This window comes from Mauremys reevesii, linkage group 2 (assembly GCF_016161935.1).
Source record: "Mauremys reevesii isolate NIE-2019 linkage group 2, ASM1616193v1, whole genome shotgun sequence".
Classification (NCBI taxonomy): domain Eukaryota; kingdom Metazoa; phylum Chordata; order Testudines; family Geoemydidae; genus Mauremys; species Mauremys reevesii.
The window spans coordinates 133,472,826-133,488,769 of NC_052624.1; the positions used below are offsets into that span (position 1 = coordinate 133,472,826).

Consider the following 15,944-nt stretch of genomic DNA (forward strand, 5'->3'; position numbering starts at 1 on the left):
TGGCCACACTGCACACCTTACAACGGTGCGGCTGCAGTGGCACCGCTGTGCCCTTGTAAGGTGCACAGTGTAGACATAGTCTGAGGGCATGGCTACGCTTGCAGATGTAGAGCGCTGTGAGTTAAACCTGCCTTCGTAGAGCACAATAGGGAAAGCGCTGCAGTCTGTCCACGCTGACAGCTGCAAGCGCACTGGCGTGGCCACATTTGCGGCACTTGCAGCAGCACTGGGAGCGGTGCATTGTGGGCAGCTATCCCACAAAGCACCTCTTCCCATTCTGGCGCTGTGGTTTGTGGGAAGGTGGCGGGGGATGCGGGGCATTCTGGGTCCTGTCCCAAAGCCCCGTGATGCATTGGTTTGCATCCCAGCAATCCCTCTGCTTCCGTCCATGATTGGCACCATCTTTCAACGTTTTTTGTACTGCGCACTCTGTCTTCCCTTCCAGTCTGCGGGAATGGAGCCCAAACTGCTGAGGAATATGCTGGCGAATCTCACCAGCACATCACGTTTGGCAGTTGAGTTTTACCTTAAGATCCAAAGTGACAGTGAGGACTCGGACGGTGATATCAACTCATGTAATGCGTACGACACGAGATTGCTTGTGGCATTCACGAACATGCTCAGCACTGTGGAATGGTGCTTCTGGGCTCGGGAAACAAGCATGGAGTGGTGGGATCACATCGTCATGCAAGTCTGGGATGATGAGCAGTGGGTGCAGAACTTTCGGATTAGAAAAGCCTTTTTCATGGGACTGTTTGAGGAGCTTGCCCTCACTCTCCGGTGCAAGGACACGAGATTGAGAGCTGCCCCAACGGTGGAGAAGTGGGTGGCTATTGCAATCTGGAAGCTGGCAACTCCAGACAGCTACCGATCAGTTGCTAACCAGTTTGGAGTGGGGAAGTCGGCCATTGGAATCATGTTGATGCAAGTTTGAAGGGCCATTAGTCACATCCTGCTCAGAAGAACCGTGACTCTGGGTAACGTACATGACATTGTAGCTGGCTTTGCACAAATGGGTTTCCCTAACTCTGGAGGGACGATAGATGGGACGCATATTCCAATTCTGGCACCATCCCACCTAGCCTCCGAGTACGTTAATTGGAAGGGCTATTTCTGTATGGTTCCCCAGGCGCTTGTGGATCACCGTGGGCGTTTCGTTGACATTAACACAGGCTGGCCTGGAAAGGTGCATGATGCACACATCTTTCGGAACAGTGGCCTGTCCAGGAAGCTGCAAGCTGGGACTTTTTTCCCAGACCAGAAAATCACTGTTGGGGAAGTCGAAATGCTCATTGTGATCCTTGGAGACCCCGCTTACCCTTTAATGCTGTGGCTCATGAAACCCTACACAGGGAGCCTTGACAGCAGCAAGGAGCGGTTCAACAACAGATCTGAACCGGTGCAGAATGACTGTGGAGTTTGCTTTTGACCATTTAAAGGGCCGCTGGTGCTCTCTGTATGGGAAGCTGGACCTGGCCTATAACAGCATACCCGTGGTTATATCCGCGTGCTGTACCCTCCATAACATTTGTGAAGGGAAGGGTGGAAGATTCACTCAGGCATGGAACTTGGAGGTTCAACACCTGGAGGCTGAATTTGAACAGTCAGAGAGCAGGGCTATTAGAGGGGCCCAGCGTGGGGCTCCAAGGGTTAGGAATGCCTTGAGGGAAGAATTTGAGGCTGAAAGCCACCAGTAATGTCTGGTGCCATGCACAGGAGTGAAGTGCAGTGGTTCCAATGTTAGTAGGAATCTGTGTTTGCTACGCTGAGTTGCAGTGCCTGTTGCTTTCCTGGGCTAAGGTATCTTTTACTTTATGCAGTAATAAATAATGTTTTCAAAGCAAAAAAGTCTATTTATTGAAAAGAAAATGCATTTATTGAAAAGAAACACAACTGCTTGGGAAACAGAAAGAGAAAGGGGGTGGGGTGGGGAACGGTACAATCACAGATTTGTGTATGTCCTATGATCATACTCAGCCTTTCTGTTTGGAGTGCTGTGCAATGAGTGCTGCACTTCAGGATGGCTATACTGCTTGGTGATGGGGGTTGAGTGCAGAGGGTAAGGGTCGTAGTTTTCAGGGCTGGGTGATGAAGCTACAGGTGTTGGAGGCAGCTGGTTTCGATAAGAACCTGGATGTTGGGGAATGTGGGTTGGAGGTGACATGGGGGCACAAGGGAAAGAGCTTTGGGACAAGGGCTGCAGGAGGGGCAGGCGCTGTAGTGCTCCGCCTGCATGGCTATGAGCGCCTGGATCGAGTCCGCTTGGCGCTCCATGATGCTTATCAGGCACTCTGTGCTTTGGTGCCAGCGATCCTCATTCTACTGGTGGACCCTCCTTTCACTCTTCCGCCACTCCTGCACTTGTTGATTTTCATTAAGGGAGTGTGCAGCATGTCCTCTTTGCTTCTATGTGGCCTCTTCCTGATGCTTTGCAGCCTCTTGGCCGGTGATAACATGGATGGCTGAGATCTCAAGGTTGCATCTGTAAAGGCAAAATGCAACACTTAACAGAGGCAGCATTGTTCACACCAGACAGAGCAATGATTCCCCCGTACTTAAGGGAGAGCAAGCATAGTCTACACAACAGCATAATTTGCCCATCCCAAAGTGAGCGCGTACAACCCACTGGAGCCTCAAAATGGTGAGTAAGCACAGGGTCAAGGGGGACTGATTCTTTCATGGCTGTACTGTTCTCTGGGTTTCTGTGCCTGGGGGAGAGCCAACAACTGCAGGAGGACAGTGTCCCCACATTTTCCACAGAAGTTCGTCCTGGAAGATATGTCACTGCTGAGGGTGACCTGGGAAGCAAGGGAGGGTCGTCTTCTGCAATGCGGCTTCTGCCCTGGCTCTCATGCAGCTTGCCTGTGTGCAGCAGTGGTCCCCCCCACCCCTCATGGCACAGTGGCGCGGACACGTTAGCCTGACTGGGACAAGGACCACAGTGGCTCTCCCACAAAACCTGCGCAAGCTCATTGCCCAAGTTCTGGCTGAGACCTTTGAAGAGATCACTGAGGCCGATTACCGCAATGTGAGAGAGCACATCAACGCCCTATTCCACATCTAGGCATGCATGCAGCCCTAACCGTCCTCGCCCCAAGAGCCCGCACCAAATAACTTCCTTCCCAAAATAAAAGCTGCTTACCGGGAACCTCCTCTGGTGTTTGTCCTTCCCCAGGCACCGGCCGCCGTGACTGGCTACCTTCCTCCTGGCTTGAGAACAGCTCCTGGCTGCATGCATCTAGGGATGCCAGGGTGTCTTCCTCCTCCTCCTCCTCCTCCTCAGCACCCTTGCTCCTGCTTTGCTGCTGCTCCTCCTCCTGCCTTGTTGGACTGGGCTCTGAAGTGTCCATGGTGGTACTCGGAGTGGAGGTGTGGTCACCGCCAAGTATTGTGTCCAGCTCTTTGTAGAAATGGCAGGTCTCGGGGGCAGCACCGGAGTGGCAGTTTGCCTTGCGGGCTTTGCAGTAGGCATTCCGCAGCTCCTTCACTTTAACCCTGAACTGCAGAGCGTCCCAGTCATGGCCCATTTCCATCATGTCCCTTGATATCTTCCTGAATGTATCGTAATTCCTATGGTTGAAGCGCAGCTGGGACTGAACAGCTTCCTCCTCCCAAACACTGATGAGGCCCAGCACCTTGCCATTGCTCCATATTGGGGATCGCTTGGTGCATGGAGGCATGGTCACCTGGAAAGATTCGCTGAGAGCACGCCATGCCTGGCTGAGCAAACAGGAAGGGGATTTTCAAAATTCCCGGGGAATTTAAAGGGCTGGTCTGACAGGTGGTCACCTCAGGGCAGGGCAGTAGAGTTCAAACTGATGACCAGAGTGGCTAGAACAGGCATTGTGGGACACTTCAGGAGGCCGATCAGAGTGCATTAACAGACCAGGACGTCCACGCTGGCGCTGCGGTGCTCCAGCGGAAGCGCATCAAATGTTGTTCCACTCGCCGAAGTGGAGCACCAGGAGCGCTCTACCCGCGGAGTCAGAGTGCTCTACGTGCCTTGCCAGTGTGAATGGGTCATGAGTTAGAGCGCACTGGGCTGCTTTAATGCGCTCTGACTCGCAAGTGTAGCCATGCCCTAAGTGTGTCTTTTGGGAAATTTTTAAACTGGTTTTTGGCTTTAGAAGAATCAGTTTCACAAAGCCAGCTATCTTAAATTCTCTGAGAAGCACGCATTAGGTGCTGATAACCTCCCCTCCCCCCAATACACCAAGCTGTGAGCAGTAGGTAAGGTTGTGTGGATGACTCACTGACATTCACATCCTGTGAGCTGCCAGGGGATCAGGCACATCATTGGCTTGCAGTGATGAAAATAGAGGAGCATGGTGTTGGTCGTCCTGACCCCAACACTTTGTTGTTTAATTAAAATGGTCTTTTGACCCACAGCCTTGGGTGGTTCTATTTTAGTAAATTTTAAATCACATTTTCTTTCCAAGTGGACGTGCACACCTAGTAGAAAGAGGCCTTGGTTCTTTTCTAAGTGCAGTCTGATTGTAAACTCTCCAAGGCATGGACTCTTGTTGGTTTGTTGTGTTGTATGGTATGCTTTTGGCACTTATCACAAATCTTGTTTTTCAGGTGGCAGAGATAAACGTGGAGGCCCCATTCTAACATTTCCAGCTCGCAGCAATCATGATAGAATACGACAAGAGGACCTTAGGAGACTAATATCATACCTAGCTTGTATCCCTAGGTAAGAGCTGATCACTTGTTAAGATTTCAAACTTTACACTGTTGGTTAGTGAAACTGTTGGTTAGTGTTGCACATCTTTCCCGGTTATGAAATGAAATGGGTTAAGGAGTGATGCAAGTTCACGCTCCTCACTGTTTTTAAGGGCATGGCTACACTTGGAAATGTAGAGCACTGTGAGTTAAAGCAGCCGTCAGAGACCGCAGCAGGGAAAGCCCTGCACTGTGCCCACCCTGTCAAATTCAAGCGCACTGGCGTGGCCACATTAGTAGCTCTTGCAGCGGCCACAGAGAGCAGTGCATTGCGGTAGCTATCCCAGCATGCAAGTGGTTGCAACATGCTTTTCAAATGGGGGGTAGGGTGAAGTGGAGTGTGACAGGGAGTGTGTTCTGTGTATGTGGGGGGAGAGAAAGTGGGTTTTTGGGGGGCTGAGAGCATGTCAGCACGCTGTCTTGTAAGTTCAGACAGCAGCAGACCCCCTCTCCCCCGCCCCCTCTCTCTCTCTCTCACAGCATTCCACAGTAATGGTTTGCTTTGTTCCAGAGCAGATAAGCATGCCAGCTGTCAGAAACAGAGCTTTGAAAGGGCATATCCGCATTCCTGCAGCAATTCCAAAACAATAAGAGTGGCCACTTGATTTAAGGGGATTATGGGACGTTTCCAGAGGCCGATCAGAGCACAGTAATGCAACACCTCATTCACACTGATGCTCGGGCGTTTCAGCCAAGGCGCACCAAGCGTTATGCTTCTCATGGAGGTGGATTACCAGGAGCGCTCCAGCTACAGAGTCCAGGCGCTCTAAGTGCCTTGCCAGTGTGGACGGGTCGTGACTTAGGGCGCCCAGGGCTGCTTTAGCGCTCTAACTCGCAAGTGTAGCCATGCCCTAAGCTGCTTAGAAAAAGACTTAACAGCAAATTGGGCCATCTGTGGTATGTGGATTGCTGGCAGACTGGCTGCTGCATGTCATCTGGGAGTAGCAGTGGTCTAGATGGTCATACAAGGGTGCTTGCATTCTGAAATAATGAGAACATCACTCAAAAGACTTGTCAAAAGTAGGGAAAAAAGTTGATTTAAAAACCACATTACTGCCTAGTGTTGATAGCATTGAACACCTCGGCCGTCTCCTTGGGTTGACCATGATCTGTTAACACATTTTAGTGGTATTGAAGTCTGCCTTAGTTGCTAACAGATCTTGAACTAACACAGTTATAATTAATTGACTAACTAAACTTGTTGATACAAAGCCTAAGAAGAAAGCAATATGTAAAACTATAAAGAATACCCATTTGAATAATAACGTAGTATACCATGGTAACTTGGATACTTTATATGCTGTGAAACACAACGAAAAAACACCTTCCAAAATACACAAATTGGAGCTAGTATTAAAGAAAAGTATCTGCCCCAACCTCTGCTTCAGCTGAGCTATGCTCAGTGCAGGACAGAATGGGGACAAAGATTACTAATGTATGCTCTCTATTCTGGGTCCAGCTAAGGCCTGCCAACCCTGGTGTGAGTTAAATTAGCCCTAAGGCTGCTTTAATCACCCCGGCAGTCTGACCTGAAGGAGTGGTTCTAATAGCTGAGACTAGCTGGAAGGCAGCAGTACAAAGCCACAAGTCCTTCTCTCTGGCAAGGCCTCCTATGGCGTGGGTTCCAAGAAGGAATTGAGAAATAGTTTCTCCATCCAGGGAAGTCTCGTTAAACTAGTGTTACCCCCAATGGCTGAACTATCTGGCTGTACAGCACTTTAAAACTGCCAAAGTGGTAAAAAGGAGCTGTCCCTTACAGATAGGAAGGGCTGGCTTATACACAAACTGAAAACAGACCCCCAAAAGTGTGCATTAAAACTGATTTCTTTTGTTTTGGCGCAAGTTGTGTAAACAAGCCACTGTAACTTATGATATGGTAGGGGGCTAAACAATCCTCCAACACATGCTGTTCCTAATGTCACCTGAGTCTTTTGGCAGAATCCCTGTATTATGCGACTCTTACCTATTTCTGACTGGCTGTTCCTTGTCTGTTACACAATGTTTCTTGAATTTAGGGTAGTTCACATGCTTTGCTATTGGTGTGTTTTAAGTGGTTTACACAATGGCAGTGTTGGAAACTGAATAGGTGTGCCAAAGCTACTAGCTTTAATGGACAGGAGATTTCACCCATGGTGTCTGAATTCTCTCAAGGGAATAGAAAGGTGTTGGAGGCTTGTATTCATGAATGTGTTCAGGGCTGGAAATGGCTGCCGGTGAGTTGGGCTCCAAGTGAGCAGAAGAGATCTGTTATCTTTGCCCTATCACCTGTCCCTTCCCAAAACAAGCTGTGAGGAAAGCCAGAGACTCTCAGCAGGATTTGATAGGGAAGGGGCAAATTGGTACTGACTAGAGTTCCGAGGGAGTAATCTGAAGCGGAAGGTAGCTATTGCAGCCACTAAGTAGAAGGACCATTAAGGTGCTAAAGGGACGATTTTGTTGGAGAGGAAGGTCAGTTTTAGAGCCTTGGATCCATTGTCAGGTAATGGCAGGGGGCTCCCCTAGCCCTTGTAGCTGGGAGAAATGCCTTTCCTATTCAGGGTGGAGGAGGAGGAGGAGGAACAAGTACAAAATAGAGAAGCAGTGACCTCCCCTGTTCCCTCCGTGTACTTACAGCAGCAAGTGAAAAGCCACTGTGCTAGGATATGTCTATTAAAATGGGTAACAGTAGCAGTGCTTCAGGGTATAAGCAGATCTCTGGCTAAGCCTGAGCGGTATTGTCTTCTCTCAGTTATCACCCCAGTTAAAATCCAACTCCAGCATGGTTTTATCTTTTTCTGAGTAGATCACTGCCAGGGAACAACTACTGGATTAAGGTTTAGTTTTCAAAAATGAATTAGGAGCCCAAGTTCCGTTGAAAGTCACTGGGTCTTGTACTCTCAATTAACTAGATGCTTTTGAAAATCTTGTCATAAATTCACTCTTTGAGAGTTCTGCTACAGCAATTTTTATGTTGCTTTTGTTCAGGGATAAATAAATATGGCTACATTTGTGTCTAATTTTTTTCTCTGAGCAGATTGGTTTCACACCAGCATTCAGTTTGACCTTTAGAAAACTTAAGTTGAGAAAAAATGTGATGTGAAATTAATAAACCTAAAGGTGATCTGAGCCATAGCCTTATTTTTTAAAAATATAAAAGGTAAGGATTAAATCAAGCTGCTGCTTTGCTGCACGAAAATTGATGAGCAAATTCTCTAGAATGTAGTTAGTTGAGTCAAAACCAAACATTTTAAAATACTTGACCTTTTTTGACCCAACTCTGAATAAATTATTTTTTAGGGCTCGATGTTTAAAAACTTGCTCATTCAAGTGGTCCAAATTCACTCACGTCGTCCCATTGATTTGGTGATGTGCTTTCAAAGTTTGCTGCAGTTTCTTTCCAGACTAAAAATAAGAGCACATAACTGTTGTACATAGAGCTAGGTGAATAATGGATTTTCCTGGTTCGCTGGCAGTTCCAAAACAACAATAATAATTAAAAAGTTTGACTGAAACTGAATCCAAAATTTGCAGAAAATGTCAGTGAATCAAAAAATTAGTGTATGGGGAAGCATTTAAATGAAAATGTTTGTTTGGCCTGAAATGGATTTTTATTCTGACATCTGTAAAGGGTCAGAGTCACAAATAGGCATTTGGGGGAGGAGGTCGTAGCACCCTCCTTACAACTTTTAGACCAGTGGCTTTGAGAGACCCAGCTACCAGCCTACAGAGGCTCTCTGGCCAAATGACTATGGTCATTATGACAATGAGTTTGTCCTTTGGCCATTGGGTCACTCAGTATATGGAGAGAAATGAGGTGCCTGGCCAGAGTGGGATGGCCCAGATGAGTTGGGGGAGGGATGGGGCAAGGGCTTCCAGTACCCTGATTTCCACTAAAATAGTCCCATAGAGTGCCCATTTGGTGCTGCTGGTGGAAGAAACTCTGTAATGCCATAGTCCCTCACCCCAAGATCATTGCCTCACCCCGTGTCATTAATGACAAGACCACAGTGATTGTAGTGGAAATCAGGACTTTCCAGTGCTATAGCGTGTAGGGCTGCTTTCTGCTCAGCCAGTAAAACGGAGCTCAATGGGTAGACTTCACTTTTTTCCTCAGCAACCTGGAAAACTTTTTCATCAGCTATTTTTAGATTATACTTAACTCTTAGGTTGGTCAGTCTGAATTATTTCTCCTTGGGTCCACAGCACTGCTAATGTTTAACACTTGTGAGAGGGTGAGGCCAGATGGCTACCGGAGAGTGTTCCTATTGGGAACTAGGAAGTGGGCGGGCGGTGCCCATCCACTGCTAAAGGACATCCTCCCCCCCAGCCTAACGGGAGGATCCACAGGGCCTGGAAACCAAATAATTCCGGGGACAACAAATGAGAGAACAGGGACGGGAGTGAGATCAAAGGGAACCTGACGGGGACACCGAGCAGTGAACCCCAGACAGCACCCACTGCTCCTCGAAGGCGTCAAGGGAGCCAGTGGACGCCGCCCGGAGGAACTCTGCCCGGATATGTGAATGGATGGAGGATCGGAAATAGGCCCCACAGTCACAGGAGACCCCATTGGCCAACCTTCTCTCCCCGGTTTTATAGATGGCTGTTTTAGCCAGGGCTAGGAGAAGGTTAACCAGGAGGTCCCGTGGCTTTTTGGGGCCACGGATGGGGAGTGCATAGATAAGGAGGTGAGGGGAAAAGTGCAGCCAGAAGCGTAACAAAATATTTGTGAGCCAGAATAGGGGCTGCAACCTGGCACACTCCAAGTAAACGTGCGCCAGGGTCTCCCTCACGCTACAGAAGTGCCAGGTGTCCAGGAAGGGGGTAAACCATGCCAAGTACACGCCCATGCTCACGGCCCCATGAATGAGCTGCCAGCTGATATCCCTGGTGGGCCTCGGGACCAGGGCAGAGTATAGGCTGGCCCACCGGGGCTCCTCACCCTCTAGAGGTGGCAGGAGGCCCAGCCACTTTGTGTCGGGGCGGGACGCGAGGGTGAGGAAGTGAAGGGTGTGGAGCACGAGCGTGTATAGATGTTTCCTTGGCGCAGTCTGGAAACGAACTGGCTGCAAGTTGTGCAGCTGGCTCATGGTGAAGGGGCCGGGGGGCCAGTTGGGTCCATGGGGCAGAGGCCCAATAAAAAGGTCTGCAGGGCCTGGAGTGGAGGCTGGGCGGGGCATGCCCTCTCGCAGGACCCGGTCAAGGTAGGCCCGAACAGCGGGCGGCAAAGAGGCCCTCACCTCCTGAAGTACGTGCTGCGGAGTACAAGGCCTGGAGAGCCCCATGCGCTGAGCGAGCATCAGGGGATCCAGCCAGTCTCCATGGTCATAGTTCAGGAGGTCTCCAACCCTGGTAACTTCTGCCAGGACCAACCTCTGGCTCACCAAGGGGGACTCTGCCACCTGCACACGGAGCTGGGGGTTGTGTAGCAGGGGCTCCTCGAGGAGATCAGCCCCCACGGTGGCCGCCATGGACCTGGTCGCTGAGAACAACTTCCAGGTCCGGAGGAGGTCCTGGTAGAAGACCGGCAGCCCAGAGAGGTCTCGCAGAAGACCTCTCAGATGGAGATAAAGGAGCTGCCAGTCGTATTGGAGCCTTCAGAAGCGGCGGAGGAAGGCGTGGGCCAGCACTCTCCACACCGGACTACCTGCACCATACAGGAGCCTCTGCAGGGCCTGTAGGCGGAAGACATGGACCTGAGTGTGTAGGCACTTCAGGCTCTGCCCCCCCTCTTCCAGGGGCAGGTGGAGGACCCCTGCAGAGACACAGTGCAGTCCTGGCCAAAAACTCCAGAATCGCCATCCGGAGGTGGGCCAGGAAGCCCGGGGCCGGGACCAGGGTGTTGATTCAGTACCAGAGCATGGACAGGACTAGTTGATTAAGCACCAGTGCCCTCTCTCGGAGGGAGAGGCACCGGAGTAGTTCTGTCCATTTCCGGAGCCACTCCGTCACCCTGCCTGTTAAACCGGACCAGTTTTCCAGCAGAGACAGAAGCGTGGCGGACAGGTAAATGCCGAGCTAGAGCAGTGGACCTGTGCTCCACAGGATGGCCTGAAGCGCGGGTGGGAGGGAGCTCGCCTGCCACCTGTCTCTGACCACCAGGCCAGAGCTCTTGACCCAGTTGACCCGGGCAGAGGAGGCTGTCGAGTAGACGGGCTGGCAGGCCTCCACCTGCCCCAAGTCGCCCAGGTCCTGGACCACGAGGAGCACATTGTCGGCGTACGCCGAAAGGACCAGCCACAGCTCCGTCTCTCGCAGCACCAACCCTGTCAACCTCCTGCGGAGGAGGCAGAGGAAGGGTTCGATTGCCAGAGCTTATAGCTGACCCGAGAGGGGGCACCCCTGCCGTACTCCTCGCCCGAAGCTGATCAGCTGGGTCAGGGTCCAGCTGAGCCTGACCAGACACTCTGCAGAAGTGTACAGCATCTGGAGAAAACCCACAAACTGCGTTCCAAAGCCAAACACCCACAGAGTGCCCAGGAGATACCCGCGGTCCATCCTGTCAAATACCTTCTCCTGATCCAGGGACAGGAGGGCGAATGACAGACCATCCCTACACCCGAGCTCCAAGAGGTCCTGGACCAGATACAGGTTATCAAATATGGTGTGGCCCGGGATGGTGTAGGTCTGGTCTGGGTGGACCACGTCCACCAGCACAGACCCCAGCCGCAGTGAGATGGCCTTTGCTACGATTTTGTAGTCCATGCTGAGGAGTGAGACAGGACGCCAATTCCGTAAGTTGCGGAGGTCCCCCTTCTTCGTCAATAAGGCAAGCATGGCTTGCCTGCACGAGAGAGGGAGGACCCCCCTCTGCGAGGACTCGGCCCAGACGGTGATTAGGTCTGGGCCGAAGACGTCCCAGAACATGCAATAGAACTCCACGGTCAGCCCGTCCATGCCCGGAGATTTGTTGGTGGGCATGCGACGGAGGGCTTCCGAGAACTCAGCTAGAGTGAGAGACAGCTCTAGCCGGTCTAGGTCATCCACGCTGGCCATCGGGAGTCCGTCCCAGAGCACTCTGCAAGCAGTAGGATTGGTCGGATCCGGGGAGAAAAGGCCTGCGTAGAAGGCCCTGGCCCTCCCACACATCTCTGCCGGATCCGTGAGGGGGGTGCTGTCCTCTGCCAGAAGGCAGGTGACGTGCTTCTTGGCCTTCCTCCTTTTCTCCAGGGCGTAGAAGAAGCGGGAGCCGCAATCCATCTCCCGAAGAAGGAGGATGCGGGATTGAACAAAGGCACTCCGGGCCCAATGGTCATCGAGGGCCCGGAGCTCCTCCCGCTTCTCCTGGCACGCTCCGCAGAGGGATGGATCCTCGGGGTTGGCAGCCAGACGCCTCTCTAACTCTAAGACCTCCCGTTCCAACTGCTCTATCGATGCATCCCTCCGTTGGCTGGCGCCCCGGGTATAGTCGTGGCAGAAGAGCCGGGCGCGCACCTTCCCCAGGACCCACCACCTCCACGCCGAGGGAAAGGTGCGCCTCTGCCCTCGCCAGTCCAGCCAGAACTCTCAGAAGGACGCCATGAAGCCCACATCCTCCAACAAGCTATTGTTAAAATGCCAATAGGCTGGCCCCGGCCTCTCCGCACAGGGAGAGGCCATCATGATGGCAAGATGGTGATCTGAAAACGGAGCTGGCCGAACGCTGGAGTGGGCCCATGAAAGTTGGAAACATGACAAGTAGATGCGGTCCAACCAGGAGTGGCGCAACTGATGGGCCTTTACCCGGACGAAGGTGAACATCGAGATGTCATCTGGGTGGTGGTCGTGTCAGACGTCCACCGGGGAGTGATGTTTGACGATCTCCCGGAGAATGTCTATGGCGGACAGGCACTGCTCGGTCCCTGAGCGGTCCCACTCCTCAAGTGTGGTGTTAAAGTCCCTGCCCAGGATCAGGCACTCACGAGGATCCAAGGAGCCGAAGAAGGCGGATGCCTGCTGATAGAAATGCAGCCGCTCCAGGCCCGATGTCGGGGCATAGACATTAACGAGGTTGACCATGAGCCCCTCCATGCGGACCTGGAGGTGCAGCAGGCGATCCGGCACAGCCTCGGCAACCCCCCCACACCGCGGGCCGTAGGTTGGGAGAGAACAGGGTCGCCACTCCAGCTGTATGAACTGTGAGGTGGCTAAAATAGACCCTGTCCCTCCTGCCTGCCTGTCCCCCCTGCCTGCCTGTCTCCTGCAGAAAATCACAGAATACCCCCCACCCCCGAAGGAAGGAGAGCACATGGCACCTGCGGAGACCCACCCTACAGCCCTGGGTGTTCAATGTAGCGAAGATGACAGGTGCCATGAGGAGGGCTGGGGGGGATCCTCGCCGGCAGGGACGCTCACGGCCCCATTGGGCCGCGCAGCAAACCATGACCCACCCTGTAAGTGAGCAAGGAGTCACGGAAACCGTGGGCCCGAAGGTAGGCTGCAGCAGCCTGTTTCCTGGTCCTTTTACGCTCCCCCATGAGGGCCCTTGCGGCCCGGAGGATCTGATGAAAATCCCCTCCATCGCTGGAGTGCAAGCTGTACCTTGTTGCAGGAGCCACGGACATCTTCTAAAAACTCCCGCAGCTCCTCTCTCAGCGTATTGGGGGATGGAGTCACTGATCTTTGGCTTTTCCCCAGTGGGGGCCCCTGTCAAAGCCCCGTGGCCCACCGAGACGGGCAGGCAGGGGGCAGACCCCCGATGTGGCGCCCAATGGGCCGGCGCCACATGGCCCGCCTCGATCCCCGGTTCAGCGGTGGCGGCGGTGGGAAGATAGCAGTCCCTAGTGGGTCGGGACAGGGAAACACAAAGGCCGCTCCCTGGGGGGGTCACCCTCTGGGAAGGGGAAGGAGACAGCCCCAGAGCCGGCAATAACATCATGGGAGGTGGAGGGGGCAGGGCTGGGGTCAGGAATAAGGACAGGGAAAGGAGCGATAGTGGGACCGGGGGCCCAAGTCACTGGGCCACTGGGGGGTGGCACCCCGCAGTTGGGCTCGGGGTCTGTGGGGTGGGAGGGGGGCCCTCGGCGATGCCAGTCTCATACTCTAAGGTAGGTGCTGTGGTCATGACATCTGTAGGTGGAGAATCAGTGATGGGGCCCCCACCCGGGAAGGAGGTTGGCTGCCCCGCAACTACGAGGGATTTCCCTGGTGACTCAGGTCCCGGCCGCATGGCACTGGCCGTCACCTCAAGAGGCTTGGCGGCTGCTGGTGGGGTGCCATCTGCGGCCGGGTTGGTGGAAGAGTCCAGGGGCTCCTCGGAGGCGGGAGTGGAAATAGCAGTTTGCGGGATGGTACATGGGGAAAGGGGAGCCAGGGCGAGGTTGCCCAGATTGAGGCCCGCTGGCAGAGGGTCGCCCTCCCCCTGGGTGACCAGGGTCAGACCCAGGGCCTCAATCGCTTCGTAGATGGAAGGGGGATCACCTTACCCCACCCTGGGGTTCTGTCCGCAAGCACCCAAAGTGATGCCTGCCTCGGGGTTCGCAGGGGCTTCAGATGGTAAGGGGACAGGAGGGGCTCCATCGGGGGCCTCCGGAGGAAGGTACTCTGGAGGAGGGGCGGTGGTACCCTCCGATGCTGCCACGTCTTCCCCAGCTGGCACTGGTGGATGGAACACACCCATGGGCAAAGAAGAAGGCTTGGCATCAGTGCCCCCCTTCCTGGTGTTCTGGGGGCCTCTGCATCGGTGGAAAGGAGCGGAGCTCGAGCCTTCCGCTTCCCCTGCACTAGGGCCCAGCCCTCCATGGCATCATCAGGGGGCTGGCTAGCAGGGGTTGGGTTGGGGGGCCGGGGCGATGACTAGGGGAGGTAGCAGTAGGGTGGCACGAGAGATGGAAGATTCCCCCTGGGGCGGGCCCTTTCCCGTGCCCAGCGGTATCCCACCACCCCCTCCTCCAGAGGTCCCACCAGACCGCAAGCAGAGGAGGCAGAGCTCTCCTGCTAGTCTGGGCGTGCTGGGGGAGGAACCCCTTGGGCCTGAGTGGGAGCAGTGGTGGGCTGAGGAGGAGGGGGCGGCTCTGGGTGCCGGACAGCCAGGGGTGCTGGCAATGATGGGGCCAGTGCCCTGCTGGGGCTCGGGGATCCCGGATGCTCCTCCTTGCCGGGCCAGGAGGTAGTCCTTCTGGACATGTCCTATCGCCTGGCAGAGATAGCACCAGGCCTCCCCTGTAGAATAATGCACCCGGTAGCGGGGCCCCTGGTAGGGGACCAGGAAGGACCCCTTGAGCGCCTCTCCGTCACGCGCCGCTGGCAACACTTGAAGCTGCACCTGCCGGCGGAACAAGAGGACGTGATGGAGGGCGGGGTCTTTGCAGGCCAGTGGGAGAGGGCTGATAATGGAGATGGGTTTCCCCAGAGTAGAAAGGGCAGGCAGCAGGGTAGCATTGGGAAGGAAGGGAGGGACAGAGGGCAGGAGTATGCGGCCACCCAGGTCCTGTAGCAGCTCCAGGGGGATGAACACCCCCCCCCCCCAAGCCAGGCTCTTCTCTTCCACCTCCCGGGCGGCGGCCTCCAGTGCTAGGAAGAAGATGACCTTTCTGTACATTTTGGAGGCTGCCATGATGGACATGGGCCCCACCACCCTTGCGAACGCCCCACGTAGGTCTCCACTTGGGGCAAAGCGGGCACCAGGAGGCAGCAGACAACGTGCTTCCTGGTTAAGGTGGGGAAGAGGTCCCGGCAACTGTAGATGGTGGTAGAGGCGGTGGTCGGGAGAGATGACATACTGCCAGGCATGGGGGCCACCCCCACCTGGGTGTATGCCCTGGGGGCCGGGGTACCTGCAGAGCTGGTGGAGGGAGCAACGGGGAGGAACGCTGCGGCTGGTGGCAGGGCCGCGGCAGCTGGGGCAGCCCCTGCCATAGAGGGCCTGGTCTTTTTGGTGGGGCCCTTACCCTTCTTTTTGCCCTGGCCCTTCCCGCCGGCTGGGGGAGCTCCCCCAGATTCAGAGGGGGCAAGGGATGTGGCAGCAGCGGAGGTCATCCTGTTGTCTGCCGGTGCCCCAGCAGGGGTGGTAACAGGTGCTTCAGCAGCAGTGAGGTGGAGGCCTGAAGGGTAGATGGGGCAAGGGCAGCTCTAGGTATTTTGCTGCCCCAAGCACGGCAGGCAGGCTGCCTTCGGTGGCTTGCCTGCAGGAGGTCCCCGGTCCCGCGGATTCGGCGGCAGCCTGTGGGAGGTTCGCCGAAGCCATGGACCCAGCGGACCCTCCGCAGCCATGCCGCCGAAGGCAACCTGCCTGCCATCCTTGCGGCGACCAGCAGAGTGCC

General features: G+C 54.3%; 1 protein-coding gene across 10 annotated transcripts in view; it reads left to right on the forward strand.

The window, feature by feature from the left end:
* TRIO (trio Rho guanine nucleotide exchange factor) overlaps nt 1–15,944 on the forward strand; it is a 437,405-nt gene that overhangs the window by 125,019 nt on the left and 296,442 nt on the right. For all 10 annotated transcript variants that reach the window (XM_039521976.1, XM_039521977.1, XM_039521978.1 and 7 more), the window contains one exon: nt 4,582–4,696. In XM_039521976.1, coding sequence (XP_039377910.1) covers nt 4,582–4,696 — 115 coding nt within the window. The remainder of the gene's footprint in view (nt 1–4,581; nt 4,697–15,944) is intronic.